Source organism: Coptis chinensis, chromosome 3 (genome assembly GCF_015680905.1).
Source record: "Coptis chinensis isolate HL-2020 chromosome 3, ASM1568090v1, whole genome shotgun sequence".
Classification (NCBI taxonomy): Eukaryota; Viridiplantae; Streptophyta; class Magnoliopsida; order Ranunculales; family Ranunculaceae; genus Coptis; species Coptis chinensis.
In genome coordinates, this window is record NC_141458.1 from 3,638,307 (window position 1) to 3,654,764 (window position 16,458).

The window sequence follows — 16,458 nt, forward strand, 5'->3', positions numbered from 1 at the left end:
AGCTTATACCAAATACCGGAAGTTGAGTAAACTAGGGTTAACGAGTATTACCCCATTACTAAGTGAGCCAATTAGGACTTCTCTCTCACTATATGGGAAATTAGGATCACCCCTCTCCAAATACACACAAAAAATACACGGTCAACCCAATTTGACTTATTTTTTGTGTGTATTTGGAGGAGGGGGGAAAGACCCTAATTTTCCATCTAGTAGGGGTGGGGTGGGGTAATACTCGTTAACCCATTAAACTATGGGCTCTAACACAAGGAATATGTGTCTGAAGAGAACAAATTCTCAATTCTCTATTCCAAAACAAATCCTGTACAAAAAACAATTGAACACATGCGCAACTTTCATAGATCTGTAAGGTAAACATGTTTTGTTAGTCTTTATGAATGAGCAATCTTATTGTAAAGCAGCAGTTCCTTTACAGAGGCATTTAACTTCCTTTGGTCGAAGAATGAAGACACTCATTAATCAGCTCCTGAATCCTTCTCTTTAATAATTTATTTTTCACACTGGATAGCATGTTATGGTAAAATGACTCCATCCTAGTGAGCTGCGCAAGGTCTGCAGAGTCCAATGTATTCTCCCATTCCTTAGCAATATCGAACATTCCTGAGTTCTGCAGTGACGGTGGAAGATCCTGCTCTTCGAAAGGTTTACCAAAAATAGAGCCATGAAGTATGCTAACATAGCGCTCAGTTAGAGTCAACTTGGATCGAAGATGCTGAATCTCTTCCATGGCCAAAGATAATTTTTTATCTATTTCTGCCAACCGTCCTGGTTCCTCGTCTTGTATTCTTGCTTTTTCATCAGCAATCTCCAAAGCATCCTCATCCAGTAGTGGCCACATCACACTGCAGGGAGCATAACTGTCAGCTGTATTACCACTTCCAAGAGCACCACTCCTTCCTCTTCCCCACGCCCAAAGCCCATACCCACTGTGAGCAACAATTATAGTATGGGCAGCTCCACATACAACTTGGAGGGGATCAACAAACTTAGAGCCATATTCATTAAACGGAATCCACAGAGGAGAGAGCGCATCCCCAGCATCAGTACCAGTGAAACTTGCATCTGGGCATAAACCAAGACCTTTTTCCATACCCCATGACCATACATCCCCAGCTGAAGATACAACACAAGTGTGAAATAAACCACAGTCAACAGAAATCAAGAACACATCTGGTGGCAGGTCCTTCACAGGCTCTGGCAAATATGTGCTATTGGTGGTTCCGTGTCCAAGTTGCCCATTATCCCCAAGGCCAAAAGTCCAACAGATAGATTCTTTCTCCCCTAGTTCTAGGGACTCAAGGTGAGAGGAATCTATCATGTTACCATGTATCTTCTTGCGGGTGAGCACAGCTGTATGGAAAGCCCCACACGCTACCTCATAAACTTCCCAAGGGCATTCGCGGTTGAAAGTCTTGACAATTTCAGGGCGCAGCCTATTCTCCCTATCCCCGAGGCCTAACTGTCTATGGTTGTTATTACCCCACGAATAGCAAATGAGATCACCACCTGTAAATGTTTCTTCAGCACTGACTAGGGCTACAACATGCTCATTTCCACATGCTACCTTAACAACAGTGTGGCCATGGAATTCCCATACAGGAAGTGGAGCCGAGCTGCTAATGTGAGAAAACTCTCCATCCCCGCTATGGTTCTGTGGAGGGTAGTTACCCCAAATCCACAGGGCTCCAAGGCTATCAATTGCCAGTGACATCATCCCACCAGCTTTAACTGAACAAACCTGTAAGAGTTAGTCAACTTCTCCATCATAACCTCCAATATATGTGGCCATAGAAAAACAAAACTGTTACTCGGCTTGATGAGGAAATAGTTTTCTTTTGTAAGCTACCTTCAATGGTTTTTTGCTGTCTATGCTTGATTCATCTCTCAAGGAATCAGGAGAACCTAACTCGAGGAAGCCCTCTAAGAATCGCGGAACTAAGGAGTTTTCTTGATTGAAACCAAGCTGGCCATCCATGCAACAGTCAAAGGAACAACAGGACAATTACTAGTTTATAATTATAATAGTTTCTTCATTGAAATGAAGGAAATTAGGGAAAGATATCTCGTATAAAGGATACAAATATTATAACCCCAGCACCATATAGATCCATCATCTGCAACCAAAAGGGTAAGAGATAAATGTTTTGAGTATCAAGTTGTACAGGAAGGTAGTGACAGCAATAGGAATGTAGAGATATGCCCATATCCAATACAACAAAGCTTCAACACTCCGCTGTCCATTGCTTCTACACAAGATTATCAGTTATGTCGTTTCGTTTTTTGATGTTTAAACTTCCATTTAGCTAAAGTGGCATTCACTCAAATGCTTAATCCTACAATCTAATTTTTATGTCATTCCTCCTATTTTACTTCCGCCTTTTTTTTCTTTATTTTTATTTTTTCAAGAGAAATATCCATGTTATAGTATTCAGTTATTATAAATTTTGATACTAAAGGCTTGTGCACCAGGATGTGACTACTTGAGTCCAAGAACATCAACACTGTAATTGTTGGATGACCTACCAAAGTTGACTGTTGCACTAAGAATATGCCTAGAAAGATAAGAAAACTACAGGAGTTGTCTCCGTAGTTCAAGAACAGCACTTCTATGTCCTATCCCACAGTCCATGATTCTAGATAATGGACGCGCTCCACAAACCTCTAACTTTCTCTAATATCTGGCAACTGACTAACTGAGAGGTGATCATAATCCTCAAATTCTGAAATCATATATCTTTTACCCATTAGCTCAGGGAGAGCTGCATGAGTTACCCCTCTTAACACTGGTTTATCTGACACAAGTTTCAGTCTATGTCCTTTTTCATTTATTTTTTCCATCTTATGTGACATGGCTAAGGGATAAACACACAGCTCCTCCTTAGCTGCGCGTGAGCGCGTCCCTTATATTTGGCAAAGAAAAGAGACCCATTAGAGATAATTCTCTAATAGCAGAGCTTAAGGAACCATTTGGTTAAAACAGCTCCATAATACTAAAATACCATTAAAAATGTTCTTGAGAACAGAATGTATAGTAATATGCCACTTAATATGCTCAGAAGTAACAACTACATACAGCCATAGTAAAACTAAACCTTGTAATGCAAGACTATGATAAGCTCCAGCTGCAATTTCTACAAACTTGGGTCTATCTCCTTGAGTTTTATCGAATTCGACTCGTACCGGAAACAGTTCATCATCTTCTTTCCCAGTACCAAGCCTACCAAACGTCCCTCTTCCCCATGAATACACACACCCATCTCCTGTAAACAATAATATCCACAATATTGAACTTGAAACGTAGTTATCATGTTTTCTAGTACAAACAAAAGATAAAGGAGTACCTGTGAGAGCGAGAGTATGAGCTTCTCCGGCAGCAAGTGAGATGACCTTTTGAGATAACTTTCCAGGATTCACCATTTTTTTTGTTTTGGCTGAGAATGAAAAATGCCAGTGGGTTATTTATTTTTAATTAGAACACCCACAATGCTGATATATGGCAGACAACGTTGATATATTTCAACCTTGAAATTCCGTTACATGCCGATGAGGTGTTGACCGGTCAATAGCTGACCCGCAATTTTCGTAGCTAGTAATCTAACTTGTTGCCTGAGGAGTGAGGACTAGCGATAGCTCTTGAACTCGAGCACTCAAACAGACCAGCTTGCAAAATACAAAATGAACTACTCTAAGAGATATATTTGTAGTTTACACTTCAAACCCAATCATTCTTTCTGTTTTCAAGAAAAGCAAGTCCAGAAACCAGAATAGTACTGTAGTAGCATAACCAAAATTTCACTATATTCTGCTAGTGGTCCTCCTTTGCACCCAAATGGTTTGTGATTGATGATTTGTATCAGCAAGATCAATTAGGGTGACAAAAATGTTACTACACTTGCATATTCACAACCTAATATTGCGGCGAGACCCATATAATAAAAGAAAAGTAAATTACAATGTTTTCGGAATTAATCTACAAAAACTGATATGAATCCAGCAACTAGCATTTGATGAAATCACATTTGTTAACAACGGTGACAGTTACATATGAGAATACAATCTGAATCATCCTAGCGTGTATTACTCATCCTTTTTCAAGGCCCTGCCTTATGAAAATGTATAAGAATCAATTTGCTCCAGATTTGGGAAAAACTGTCTCAGGGTCTTAGTATAGTTAGGAGAATTTGCCTGCAGGAACAAAGCAACTCAATACTTCAGTACGGAATTGGATATAATCATAGGACAAACCTCACATTCAGTATGCAATCCAGGAGGTAAATCTTTTGAAAAAACAAATATGACGGATAAATAATCCTACACATGGGTTGTGTTCAACGTAAATGGTTGTGAGTTTATCTCTTGAACCAGAAAGAGCTAGATCAAGGCCATCCAGTGATGCAATTTGGTTGTCGTTCATCCAAAGATCTTCCAATCTACATAGCAACAGTCCATAAGAATGTCTGGTCAAAATGTCAAATAAACTATACATGCAATGACAAAGAAAGAAAGAAGGACGAAAAACCAGGAAAAAGAAAGGCCAGATAGTAATAATAACAGAAGAAGAACACCCCTTACTATATCAAAAAAAACACCCGAGAAAAATCATCTAAACCTGGTCAATTTTTCAATGTCATCCACTGCTGTCAGTTTGTTGGAGGAAATATCCAAGATCCGAAGATTAACTAATGTAGATAAGCCTTCCATTTTGGAAATACCATTATGGCTCAGATACAGTTCTTCCAATGCAACGCAATCCTGAAAGGGAAGCATGTAAACTAAATTAGTCACGCAAACTATGACGAACATTATTCTCTGTTCTTGTTTATCAATAAAGAAAAGGCTATCAAGGTGGCATACTTGAAATCCTGTCATATTAGTCAAACGATTGCTCTGTAAACTAATCTTCCTGATGCATTTCAGCCCGCACAAGTTAACAGTTCGTATACGATTCCGTCCAAGCCACAGCTCTTGTAAATTTGTTAAATTGTGCAAGTTCTCCATTACCTGGGAAAGGATAGAATTCAACATGGAGTTGTAAGGGTAAATTCAAATCTTTCTGTTCCAAACTAGATGAATTAAACTCTCGAGAGTCTCAACGAACAAATTAAAATCAAAAGTAATGTTTACCCTTAATCTGTTGGAACCAAGTTCAAGAATATGCAGATTGTACAAGTGGTCAAGCTCCTCCATCTTTGTCACTTCATTCTTAGAAACATAGAGTTCTTTGAGGGTGCTTGAGACTTTTGAGACACCATTTAAGGACGGTATCTCGTTGTAAGATACATCAAACACCAAAAGACTTTTGAAAATGCTGACATCAGGCATTTTCATTAGTTTGTTATCCCTGAACACTAGTTCCTGCAGAAAAAGCAGCCTCAGTTAGAAATGCAACTACTACAGCAGAATGAAGCCATTCACTTTGCATACTAGTAGTGAAATGAGGCAAAATGTAACATCATATACGAATCACAATGTTTATTTTCAGAATAAAATAGCAATTCCTAGTCAATTAACACTCGTTAACAGTAAGTTTGTCCTAAAAGTTTTACATGCTTTGAAGTATATATATATATATACCGACCAGCCTGATGAGTGAGATAATGAAACCTATTCCCACATCAAATAACTTCATAAATGTAGTATATATGTATACAACAGAACGGGGCCATAAACACAAACTGAGAATATGTTCGAGTGTCAAAGAGACAATGTCAGCCCTTATAATTCATCACCAAATTGTACCACTACTCATGCGAACTCGGTTTCACAATGCATCATCAACATATTTTACCTTTTAAAAAGAATGCACAATGCCAGATATGCATTCATTTATCACACACTCAAATCCTTTCCGAAACCTAAACGTTTAACAAAAGATAAATACCTCAAACACAAACACGCGTTTTCATGCTATTTCAATTTCAGTATATATTCACCTCATCTATTTACTCATGCATTTTCTTCTATAACCAAATTATACACAATTCTGAGATGCCCCTTATATATGAAACTTAGCATAAACAAAAAAAAGGAGATAAAGCCTCCTACTTGAATTCCAGATAACTCATTCCACTGTGAAATTGGCTCAATCCCAGCATCATCAAACAGATTTTGACGCAAAGACAATTTTTTAAGCTGTGTAAGAAGACCAATCCGAGAATCTAATGTTGACAATCTATTAGCTGTTAAATCCAACTCAATTAAACTTGATGGAATCTCAATTCCTTCTAGATCATGTAGTTGATAGCTCGTTAAATCCAGAATTGATTCTTCCACTTCCATTTTTTCAGACTCGTCTGTCATTTTTTGAGCTTAATTGAAAACTCTAACAATTGATTGAAGAAAATTTGATGGGACTGGGAAACCCTAGGGTTAAATGGGTTTTTTTTTTTCTGCTTTGAATAGGTCTATGTCGATATATCTGAAGATGTCGGTATATATATATTGGAAAATCACGTATTCATTCGAGTTATACACTCAAAAAATCGAACCTTCTTCTTTTCTTCTCTCACAAATTCTTTCCATAACCTTTCCAAATTAAAATTAGAGATAAGAAACAGAAATAGCAACCAACAAAAAAGAAATAAACGGGTTTAAGACTTCTTCTTCTTCACCATCTCCACTCCGATCGACCGACCACCATTTTGATTCTTCTATGAAATTATGTTGAATTGAAATTTAATTTTTCTTTTTGAAGTTACTAATATGGGTTTTCTTTTGTCGATTATTTTTTTTTAATTTTTTTTAGGGGATTTTTATTCCATTAGGAGAGTTGGAAAAAACAATCCCTCTAAAGTAAAAAAGAACAAACAGTTTCTAGAATAATTACTTTTGGAGTATCACCACTTGTTTTCCATACCCTAAACATGGTCGAGTAGTACCGAATTTCCCATGGCCCAACAGAGCTTTGAAGGAATTACAGATTTACACTCACAAGGTGTAGAGTTACAAGTTTCCGAATTCCCAAACCTAAAACTAAAGTTGAAACGATTTTGAATGTATTAAAATATTAAACTACTCCTACTAACAAAATAAGTAGTTAAGTACTAGCTTGCTTCCAAGTCTTGGAATACTCGATTGCATCCCTTTAAATACAGCACTGAACCGCTCAATTTTGTTTCACCTGCTGAATAGACAAAGTCCCTTTTTGTGTATCCTCCCCTGCACTGTCTCCGACAAAAGCAGAAAAATAATATGAGAACTTTTCTATATTGTATGCAGTATCAAATTAAGTTTAAGCCACCTAGGAGGTGGAAAAATATAAACATCATCTCTGTGCACAGCTGTTTTCAATAACACTAGCGACATAGTTAGAGACATGTTTTGGATCAACAGACTACTCCACATTCAGGCTTCAGCTAGAGATGAAGGATTAAACGACTGAAAATGAGAGCAGCCAATAAATCCTAGCTATCCGAATAGAATCTATTATGAACAGACCACTGTTGTTTTGGATACAAATTCACTATATCCGGAGTCTATAATATATAAACATTTATAGATTAAGGTGGTGGAAACTATCAAAACTATCAGGTCGAAATATAAGTTAAATAATTATGAATCCAAAAGGCTAAGATGATCGAGAACAACGAAATAAAGGATGCACGATATCTTCATTTTTGATTCCACACAACCGACACTTGGGATTCTCAAGTTACCTGCTTTCAGAAGCATGTTTTTATGAATTTTCCAAATAAATTAACTTGAGCAACTAAACTCTAGGAGGAATATTTAACTTCCAGAATTTCTTAAGACTTCTTTGACCTAGAACTATGGGGCTTTGCCCTTGGAAGTGGGAATCACCAGATAAAGATACAAGAGCAGAAGCAGTTTCGTCGGAAAATTTTAGACACACATCCTTGAGGGAGTTGCAAGTGTTCCACTAAGTAATTGTCGAGTCCAATCGCCATCCGGTAGTCAGAAATCAGCTACTTTACCAACTAGGTTTTTCACTTGAACCTTCTAGCTCAGACAGAATCACAGAACTATAGCCGTTATCCTTGTAACACCACCTGAGAATCTTTATAGAAGTCAGTATTTTTCCTATTTACCAATACAATGTGGTGATGTGCCCAACCTTGCTTTATTACATCTTTTTCTCTGATCAAACCTTACTTCTGCTGATTGGTTTTTAATTTAAATTTTTTTATTTTTTTGGATCGGTAATAGTTAATATATTAGTAAAAGCATGAAGATTTCATCAATGCTTGAGTAATTAGCCAAAAAGCAAATATCTCAAGACCAAAAGAAACCCCATAACCCCTAATACAACCAGCAACCCCAACAAAGCAATGAAGACAAAATAAAACAAAATACAAAGTAAAACCAATAGAAGCTAACATTTTTAAAACTGAAATGCCGAAACTAATAATGTGGAATGTATGTTACAGAATGCGCTATAAATACTGAACAGGAAGTACCATATATTTGGACATTGCCAAACAGGAAGTACCACAAATTTAGACATTGCCAAACCGAACCTGAACAGTAATTTCTGAATGCTGAGCCCTACTTCTAACAAATATACTGGTGTCACACACTTCTTTTAATGTGTATATTCACATATGCTGACAGATAGTCAATTGAAAACCAAAAATGTACAAATGAGAAATATAAAGAAAATTACATTCACATGGAACGAGAATGAACACTTGTTAGTAACTTACGATACTAAAGCAGGCGTAATTTCCCTGTTACTGAATCCACAGATGCCTTTCTCCCTGGTCAAATACAAAAAGGTAGTGGGACTCAGCAAAGGACGTGTCGATTAATAAGTTTATAGTAGTAACCAGAGGTGCAGATGATATAAATATGTGGTGTTGCAGAAATTAAGAGAAGGCAGTATGCTATCCCATTGTCCATGATAACAAAGATGAGTAACACAATACTGATGCTTGTCAAAAGAAAAGATATATAAGGCAACAAATGTCTAGAATTCTCTTTACAGTGAAGATGACAAAAGGAAGAACCAATTATAGATACAACTTCATATATGTATCGAAGCTAATTGAATCGACATTTCTATTTCAACTTCGTATGAGTTCTGGGTTTAACTTACATAATCTAGTTATTCTGGAAAGCTCCAGAATTTATACTCCGTGAATTAAAACACCAAAAAACAGGGGTTTGGCTTTGACGGCATTTATATTTTTCATAATAATCATAATTTTCCGTTCGATAAAAGCCTACAAGTAGTTACCCCTAGGTCTATTATGTACCAAATCAACTTGTAGAACAACAGAACAACAATGAAGTATTACAACATGGATAAAAATCCCCTACTCATACACATATCACGTATTAAGTAGCAAGAGGATCATACCTGGTCCAATGGCAAGGACAGTCTTTGATCCAGCCATAACCTGCACAAGAAATGCGGGTTCTCAAGTTCCGAACAAAGGTTCTACATTTAAAATACAATTGCCTGACATCTGGATCAGTTCAAATTGTAATCTCACATGTCATATCATTTAACAAGTTTTCCTTCACCAAACAATAAAGCACCTTGTCTAAGGTTGACTTATATGTGCCCTCTCAAACTCCTACACAAATATAATTATCTTCTACCACTTGATCCTCTTAAGCCACGACAAGAAAGAGAAAATCATATTCATGTTATACTACCTGGAATAAATAGAAGAGGTAATTGTTGAGGGTAATTACTTTGCTCTGAATCATAATGGAATCTGTACCTTTGAGTTTAGTCTATTCTCTCTTCATATTTTAGAGTTTTTAGGTATGTCATCTCTAACTTCCATCCTTTGTGTATTAAGCTTTTCTCTAATAAATTGAGCAACTTGTCGAAAATTAAATGAAAAAGACAAATTAAGACTTTGGGTTCACAGGTCATTAGTCAAAATAATTACTTAAAAAATAAATAAGACTGTAGAGGAACCTGAGTGCGCCCTGCATCAGCAACAACAAAAGTTGGAAGTCCAATGCTCTCTGCCATTTCCTTCATCTTATTCCTGAACAAATTATCAAAGATGAGTTACTACATCAGAAAAAGGAAGAGTGTTGTGCCAAAATTAACAAGGGACAAAGTTTTTCTTTAGCAATTCATTTAAATAATGAGAAACTGATAACTCGAAATAAAATCACCTGCTTACATTTCTTGCTGGTTCTTGCATGAAACAACTATCTTAGGCTGACCACTGGATTCCCATTGTCTCAAAAGCAACCTCTGGCTACAAACATATATGTTAGAGTACAGATATTCAAATACTTATAGTTCTAGTAAGCATTATTCGACCACTTGAACTCAATGAGACAGTAGCATACATAAAGAATCATGTATCCTAGATGAACAATGGAGATAAAAAAAATAAAAAAACCTATCCTAGATGAAGATAGGTAATAATGTAAGTAACTCGAACAGAACAAAGTCATTTACATGGACACATATGGAAAACATGTAGCTGAAACTTGAGATTGACTCAAAACTGGAGCATTGAATCCTTTGCTCCATGTGGATATAAGGTGAATTTATTAATAGGTACGAATGTCATAGTATATCATATACAAAAGAAAAAGAAAAAAAAAAAAAAGCATCTTAACTCTATAATTGCTGGAAAAAGTGGGCTTGGGTGTCCAAGCAGACAACTACAATAAAGTGTCCAACGCAAGAAACTCTTATATTAACTAGTGGTCTTTGAAATATCTAAACCGAAAAATTAACAACGAAAAAATCCTAAGCTGTGCAACCATGTGATGAATTAATGTAAAGCAAAAACCATCTCCCAAATATAGCAGCAATCAAAAAAATAAAGGGAACAAGTGAAATAGGAACCTTCAAGTTAACATAGAAGATATTCGTTGAAGTACCTTTGTGACAATTCTGCATACATCCCAGTAGCAGCATCTGCAAAATAAGTAATACAATTCAATTGAGGGCAGGAAATGCAGTCTAGAATAATTTGGAAGATAACAAGGATAACTGGTGTGTACTAACGAGCACATTGAGATGCAATTTTTCCAACTCCCATCCTAAGATCTTGTCTAACAACCAAAACCTGCAATCCATGCATCCCAGGTGAATTAGACACAATCATCCCCAATGGTAACAGAAGTACTACTTATATTATCCTTTTATCCTCAATTTGCAGTGAAGCACAGCCATTGGTCATCAGTCCCCAGTTGCAAAATTGTTTGTTTAAAAAGAGAGTGTAGAAAGAAACCATTTTAAGGTCTTCATCAGTTCCAGGTGAAGTTTGTTGCCTCTGCTGCTTCAACTTATTAGAAGTAGGAAAAGGAATGGTTTTTCTACCATTGGAATTCTTCTTGGGGAGTTTTGTTAAGTCTAGTAATAGCCCAAAAACAAAACCAATAATGAGACCTGGAATGAAGTTTTCTGGACTGAAATTTACGGAAAACCATTCTCCTTTTTCTCTTCTCTCATTCTGATGAGGATTTTTTGAAGAGTTTCCAAAGAAGCCCAACATGCCAGCTGAGACAGAGAGAGAGATAGAGTTTCAAGGCTTGTAGTCTTTCTTGAACTAATTCGCACGTGCTCGAAACTGTTAAAAAAATAATTTGCAACAAACGGCTCGTTGCATTTTCGAAACAAAGTTTCACTTAAACTGACCGCAAATAAAAATATTTACAAACTAGAAAGAAAATTACCGGTGTCTTCAACACAATGCTATTTGGAGTTTTGGACAACCTGACATCCTGTTTTTAATCAAAACACTTTCAAAATATATACCCCAGTTGTCTAAGTGTTATATTTAAATAGATTTTATCTAAGTTGTCAGAATTATAGAAAAATTGTTTTGATCCTATTATGTTGAAACTTAAGCTTAGTCACAGGACTCAATTTCCTCCTCATTCTTGCCCAACATAATGAACATATACCCATGTAAGTGGAACATTTTGAATAGTTTAAGCAAACTGTCTAAACTGGCCATTATGTTTTGTTATATTGAGTCCATTCAAAAAATAAATACTAGAGTAAGGTTGAGGAATATGATCATAACCCCATCAAGGAGGAAGAGGACTTTATATATATAAGAAAAGAGTCCAGAGGGCAGTGGCGGAGCCAGGAATGTAAGTGAGGGTTATAGAAGAATAGAGCATGAAGAACATCAGAAGCCACGTGTCTTCAACTCAGCAGTTAGTTAGTTATAACTGTAATCATTTCTGTTGTAACCAATTCAGTTGTAACTATCTAACTAATTCAGTTGTAAATGTCTAACTAACTAGAGAACTCTGCCTCTATATAGAGGCTGTAATCATTCTGTAAAAATTAATGAGAAATTTTTTCTTCATCCTCATTCTTCATTTCAAAGTTTTCTTTAAGGGTGAGCCACTGAGCCACCCATAAAAAAAAAACACTAATTTTTTTTTAACTAAAAATTCAAACCCGATAACAAAACAAGTATATTTCGAACATAAAAAAATCATATAAAATAATTGCAATAAATGTAATATAAAAAAAAAATAAGAAAAGAAAAAATAATTAAATCTAAACAAATACTTATTCATAGTTGTCTTCAGCGCCCTTCTTTTTTGTCATCATTCTTCATCTTTTGGAAGCGTTGCAAGATCAACTCGGTATCAATGCTATCAAAAACTTCTTTTTCAATGTATGTTATTAAACAATCATTCAACTATTCATCCGCCATCCGATTGCGCAGACAACTCTTTATGATATTCATAACAGAAAATGCCCTCTCCACAGTAGCAGTAGCAACAGGTAAAATCAGCGCCAACTTAATCAACAAATACACAAGTGGGTACACAATGTCTTTCTTTGTCTCAACCATTATTTTGGCTAGGCTACTAATTCCATTTACTTTACCAAACTTAGTATCGGAACACACATCAATGATATAATTCTCAAGTTGATCCGCTAATTCCATCTGATCTATCTCTGAAAAATCATCGGGATAAAGTCTAGTAAAATGGATCAACTTTTGCTTATCGAAAGTTTCAAACGACTCACAAGGATCAAGACATGTCATGCAAAGAAGTAATTCTGTGTTTGCTTCATTAAACCGGTCGTTTAACTCTTGAAGTTGCAAATCAATACAGTGATAAAATAATCTAACACGATAGTAATGTAAATTGGTGCTTCTTTCCACTCTTCATAGAGACCTCCCTCGAGCCACACACCTCTCTTCCATATTTGGAACAACCACATCATGTTTGGCACATAGTGAAGAAACTTCAATCAAGAGACTATCCCACCCATCATCTCTCATCGTCTGTAAGCGTACCTTTGTTATTTTAACAAGAGTCATAACATTGACAATGTCTTGGTCTTCACGCTGCAAAGCCTTTGACAAATCATTGTTAATTCCTAGTATTGCTTTCATCAAATGCAAATTTAAGATAAATTCAAAAGACTGCACCGAACTCAATAATCCGTAAGCCTCACCTCTTTGTTCCGAGCTTGAACCATTTTCTGCTACGTTATCAAGCACATCAACTACTAAACCATAAGTGGTTATCATGCCAAGAAGTGTATAATAGTGTGAGGCCCATCGAGTGTCACCAGATCGTTTAAGACTAGTCTCTTGATTCAACCCTTTACCACTTGAAATTTCTCCACTTTGTAAGGCTGCAACAACTCTAGCCTTCATTGCTTCGTGTAACATATCTCGTCGCTTACATGATACTCCAACATTATTTACCACATTAGAGAGAACACTAAAAAGGTTAGCAATTGACTCATGGTTCTTTGCAACTGATACAAGGGTTAACTGAAGCTGATGAGTGAAACAATGAACATAAAATGCAGACTCATTCTCTTTTATTATAAGTGTTTTTAGGCCATTCAAATCACCTTGCATATTGTTGGCCCCATACCCTTGTCCACGCAGTCTAGATATGCTTAACCCATGCTTAGAGAACAACTCATCAATTGCCTTTTTAACTGTTACTGCACTAGTTTCCTTAACAAGCACAACTCCAAAAAATCTCTCAATCACGCAACCTTTCTTGTCGACATAACGCAAAACAACTGCCATTTGCTCTTTAATTGATATATCACGTGCTTCATCGACTAAAATAGCAAACAATGAATTTTCATAATCCTTTAAAATAGCATTTGTAGTTTCCACAATAGCTGCATTCACAATCTCTTTTTGTATATCAGGCAAGGTCAATTTCCGATTTGTAGAAGCATTATCAAGAACGTTCTTAATGACTTCGTTATGATCTTTCAAAAATCGTATAAGTTCAAGAAAATTGCCTTTACTGATCGACTCCTCTGATTCATCGTGGCCACGGAAATTAAAGCTGAACCTTGTCTCAAAAGAAACCTAATACAATAATTTATTGCAGTTAGATGTATTCGATAATCCCTTCGAACTTGGTTAGATTGTCTCTCAAGAAATGTTTCGATATGCTGCTCTTGATTTAGCCATGCTCGTGCTGCCCTGTAAGCAATATTATGAGCACTATTTGGTCCTTCAACATGCTTTTTTAATTTGGTTTTCCTTTCCCAATTAGTAAAATCCCTTGTAAGAAAACACATCTCCGCCTCCTTGTGCCCCCTGATCAGATTTAAAGAGATAACAATAGTGACAAAACGCGGCATCTTTGTAAATACTATATTCCAACCAACTAAACTCTCCATACCACTCTTTCCGAAAGCGACGGTTCCTCTTGCCTATTGTCCTTGGAGGAAAAGTATGATTAGGCTGGCAAGGACCCCTAAGCAAATATGTTCTTCTCACTGAGTCATGATCATTAGGATGATAATCTGAAATTTTGTTCCTCAATCCAGGGTCTCCCGGAAGACTAGACAAGTCAAGTTCTTCACGATTTCCATGTTGAACCCGCTTTGACGTAGGTTGTTCAACACCACCATCCTCAGTTTCTTGGTGACTTCGTTTTGAAGAGGATCCTACTTCAACACTAACAACATGATCTGTGTTACTAGTTAGTTGAGCGGTCAACGACTTTTCTTTGATCAAATACTTTAGCATAGCTATTTAAACAATTAAAATAAACCACCAATCAATTTAATTGAAATTGCACGAATTAAAATAAACCACCAATAATATTCACAAAATAAAATAATAATCATAAACATATAAATAATATGGTTTAGGAATCAGTACAAAAAGACGACAAAAAATTAAATAATATAAAGGTTATCTAGTTACCTTCACAAAACCGGTAGGTGTAAAGTTGTTTGTTTGGGTAGAAAAGTAGAAGACTTAAATTTTAATATAGAGTAATAGAGAATGGAGGAGAAAAGAAGTAGAGTAGATGAGAGGGTTTTTTTCTTTCTATTTTTTTTTTAATAGATGCAAGATGGTTTCTGTTTGGGTTTATATATGGGTGGATAAATACGAGATAAAGAGGAACACAAGTAGTATTGAGTTTTCTATTTGCTTTTTGGTACTATTTGTTTTAACCGAATCAAATTTGTACATCAAGTACATCACATGACATCAGCACATCTCTTTTGTTTCCTCTCTCATCATCTCATGACTCATGAGCACATGCCGCACTTTTCTTTTTATGTTTTGTCTTTTACCAGTTACCACTTAGCAGTTAGCAGCCATAACTAGTTTTTTTTTTGTTTGGGTCAGGTGAGGGTACGCCAGGGTGTATGCTGGGCCCTCCCTGGCTCCGCCACTGCCAGAGGGACAAGATTATGAAATCAATATTTTGTCTATCCTATTTTGATATTTCGATTCTGTTTCTTTTTTGTTTTTCAAAACCCAAAATATCCAGCGGAATTATGCAATTCCATTCGAAATCATGAACACTAATAATACCTACCCAAAGAGACCTCCTTACGAGTTGGTCAGATAATTTTTTTCTTCTCACTTTTCATACAAAAAAATGGAGGGGCATGATTATATTTATACACTTGTTTTACAACGTTTTGTACAATACCCCTTGAAATGAAATTATGAATTATTGTTTTTTTGTTTTTTATATTTTTTTCTTACTAATTATCTAGTGAATTGCCCGATGAAATACATATTCATACTATATCATACTATATCTTTTACATATATATACACATTATATGTTGCTAATTTGGTAGAGATAACTTTGGATAATTATAAAGATTCGTATTTAGCAAACTCGTTTATTCTCAATTGATTTTAACCTCGACTTTGTGAGAGAGTTTGCTGAAATGCATATTATCTATTACGATATTGGGAATATAATATTTTATAATTATCTCGTGGCTGATTCCATTTACTTATGCTACTTTTAAAATTTTGATGCTAAACTAATTTTGAACTTCTTGGTTATTTAGTTTTATCTTTTCAGCTTTAGAAATTGTGATTTGCCATACATGCTTTATGTTAATAAAAAAAAATGAATTTTTTAGCTTGATGGCTTTTGGTTTTTCCATAGTTGCCAAACGGCCTCATAGAAAGTAAAAATCTGTCTTCTCAAAAAGCTATTTTTTTTTTTTCTCTTTATGGTTTTTTTAACTTTGGAATAATACCAAACACACTTTTGGCTTTT

The 16,458-nt window shown here is 35.8% G+C and overlaps 4 protein-coding genes across 11 annotated transcripts; all 4 read right to left on the bottom strand.

The window, feature by feature from the left end:
• Nucleotides 1-274: 274 nt before the first annotated feature.
• Nucleotides 275-3,724, bottom strand: LOC147507332 (ultraviolet-B receptor UVR8-like). 3 transcript variants are annotated; one of them, XM_086600053.1, is made up of 6 exons: nucleotides 3,540-3,724; nucleotides 3,360-3,449; nucleotides 3,111-3,278; nucleotides 2,097-2,132; nucleotides 1,865-1,989; nucleotides 275-1,756 (listed from the first exon to the last, which is right to left on the bottom strand). In XM_086600053.1, the coding sequence occupies exons 2-6, from the start codon at nucleotides 3,433-3,435 to the stop codon at nucleotides 440-442; spliced, it is 1,722 nt and encodes a 573-aa protein (XP_086456179.1). In that variant the 5' UTR covers nucleotides 3,436-3,449; nucleotides 3,540-3,724; the 3' UTR covers nucleotides 275-439. The 3 variants fall into 3 exon arrangements, with proteins under 3 accessions (XP_086456179.1, XP_086456178.1, XP_086456181.1); XM_086600052.1 differs by having other exon boundaries at nucleotides 3,360-3,724; XM_086600055.1 differs by lacking the exons at nucleotides 3,360-3,449; nucleotides 3,540-3,724 and having other exon boundaries at nucleotides 1,865-1,981; nucleotides 3,111-3,251.
• Nucleotides 3,725-4,003: 279 nt separating this feature from the next.
• Nucleotides 4,004-6,468, bottom strand: LOC147507333 (protein phosphatase 1 regulatory inhibitor subunit PPP1R7 homolog). Of its 2 annotated transcripts, XM_086600056.1 has the most exons (6): nucleotides 6,064-6,468; nucleotides 5,143-5,373; nucleotides 4,873-5,019; nucleotides 4,628-4,770; nucleotides 4,334-4,448; nucleotides 4,004-4,203 (listed from the first exon to the last, which is right to left on the bottom strand). In XM_086600056.1, exons 1-6 carry the CDS (start codon nucleotides 6,316-6,318, stop codon nucleotides 4,123-4,125), a joined length of 972 nt encoding a protein of 323 aa, XP_086456182.1. In that variant the 5' UTR covers nucleotides 6,319-6,468; the 3' UTR covers nucleotides 4,004-4,122. The 2 variants fall into 2 exon arrangements, with proteins under 2 accessions (XP_086456182.1, XP_086456183.1); XM_086600057.1 differs by lacking the exon at nucleotides 4,004-4,203 and having other exon boundaries at nucleotides 4,400-4,448; nucleotides 4,608-4,770; nucleotides 6,064-6,406.
• A 355-nt stretch (nucleotides 6,469-6,823) lies between these two features.
• Nucleotides 6,824-11,610, bottom strand: LOC147507334 (uncharacterized). 5 transcript variants are annotated; one of them, XM_086600058.1, is made up of 8 exons: nucleotides 11,193-11,610; nucleotides 10,967-11,027; nucleotides 10,840-10,876; nucleotides 10,125-10,202; nucleotides 9,911-9,983; nucleotides 9,338-9,377; nucleotides 8,682-8,735; nucleotides 6,824-7,181 (listed from the first exon to the last, which is right to left on the bottom strand). In XM_086600058.1, the coding sequence occupies exons 1-7, from the start codon at nucleotides 11,454-11,456 to the stop codon at nucleotides 8,686-8,688; spliced, it is 603 nt and encodes a 200-aa protein (XP_086456184.1). In that variant the 5' UTR covers nucleotides 11,457-11,610; the 3' UTR covers nucleotides 6,824-7,181; nucleotides 8,682-8,685. The 5 variants fall into 5 exon arrangements, with proteins under 5 accessions (XP_086456184.1, XP_086456188.1, XP_086456186.1 ...); XM_086600062.1 differs by having other exon boundaries at nucleotides 6,824-7,141; nucleotides 11,193-11,512; XM_086600060.1 differs by having other exon boundaries at nucleotides 6,824-7,185; nucleotides 11,193-11,512.
• A 1,013-nt stretch (nucleotides 11,611-12,623) lies between these two features.
• Nucleotides 12,624-14,948, bottom strand: LOC147507335 (uncharacterized). Its single transcript, XM_086596233.1, has 4 exons — nucleotides 14,599-14,948; nucleotides 14,330-14,513; nucleotides 13,129-14,279; nucleotides 12,624-12,909 (listed from the first exon to the last, which is right to left on the bottom strand). The coding sequence occupies exons 1-4, from the start codon at nucleotides 14,946-14,948 to the stop codon at nucleotides 12,624-12,626; spliced, it is 1,971 nt and encodes a 656-aa protein (XP_086452359.1).
• Nucleotides 14,949-16,458: the final 1,510 nt, after the last annotated feature.

What these genes read in the sequence shown, in the direction of transcription:
- LOC147507332 (XM_086600053.1), bottom strand. Translation starts at nt 3,435, where the DNA reads ATGGTGAATCCTGGAAAGTTATCTCAAAAGGTCATCTCACTTGCTGCC. An exon ending in GTGCTGGGGTTATAATATTT is followed by an intron (nt 1,990 to 2,096) that starts GTATCCTTTATA and finishes ACTGTTGCATGG; the next exon opens with ATGGCCAGCTTGGTTTCAAT. An exon ending in ACAGCAAAAAACCATTGAAG is followed by an intron (nt 1,757 to 1,864) that starts GTAGCTTACAAA and finishes TAACTCTTACAG; the next exon opens with GTTTGTTCAGTTAAAGCTGG.
- LOC147507333 (XM_086600056.1), bottom strand. Translation starts at nt 6,318, where the DNA reads ATGACAGACGAGTCTGAAAAAATGGAAGTGGAAGAATCAATTCTGGAT. An exon ending in TTGGTTCCAACAGATTAAGG is followed by an intron (nt 5,020 to 5,142) that starts GTAAACATTACT and finishes ATCCTTTCCCAG; the next exon opens with GTAATGGAGAACTTGCACAA. An exon ending in ACGTTGAACACAACCCATGT is followed by an intron (nt 4,204 to 4,333) that starts GTAGGATTATTT and finishes TTGTTCCTGCAG; the next exon opens with GCAAATTCTCCTAACTATAC.
- LOC147507334 (XM_086600058.1), bottom strand. Translation starts at nt 11,456, where the DNA reads ATGTTGGGCTTCTTTGGAAACTCTTCAAAAAATCCTCATCAGAATGAG. An exon ending in CTGATGAAGACCTTAAAATG is followed by an intron (nt 11,028 to 11,192) that starts GTTTCTTTCTAC and finishes CATGGATTGCAG; the next exon opens with GTTTTGGTTGTTAGACAAGA. An exon ending in TGTCCTTGCCATTGGACCAG is followed by an intron (nt 8,736 to 9,337) that starts GTATGATCCTCT and finishes GTATTTGACCAG; the next exon opens with GGAGAAAGGCATCTGTGGAT.
- LOC147507335 (XM_086596233.1), bottom strand. Translation starts at nt 14,948, where the DNA reads ATGCTAAAGTATTTGATCAAAGAAAAGTCGTTGACCGCTCAACTAACT. An exon ending in CGTCGCTTTCGGAAAGAGTG is followed by an intron (nt 14,514 to 14,598) that starts GTATGGAGAGTT and finishes AAATCTGATCAG; the next exon opens with GGGGCACAAGGAGGCGGAGA. An exon ending in GTTCCAAATATGGAAGAGAG is followed by an intron (nt 12,910 to 13,128) that starts GTGTGTGGCTCG and finishes CCATTTTACTAG; the next exon opens with ACTTTATCCCGATGATTTTT.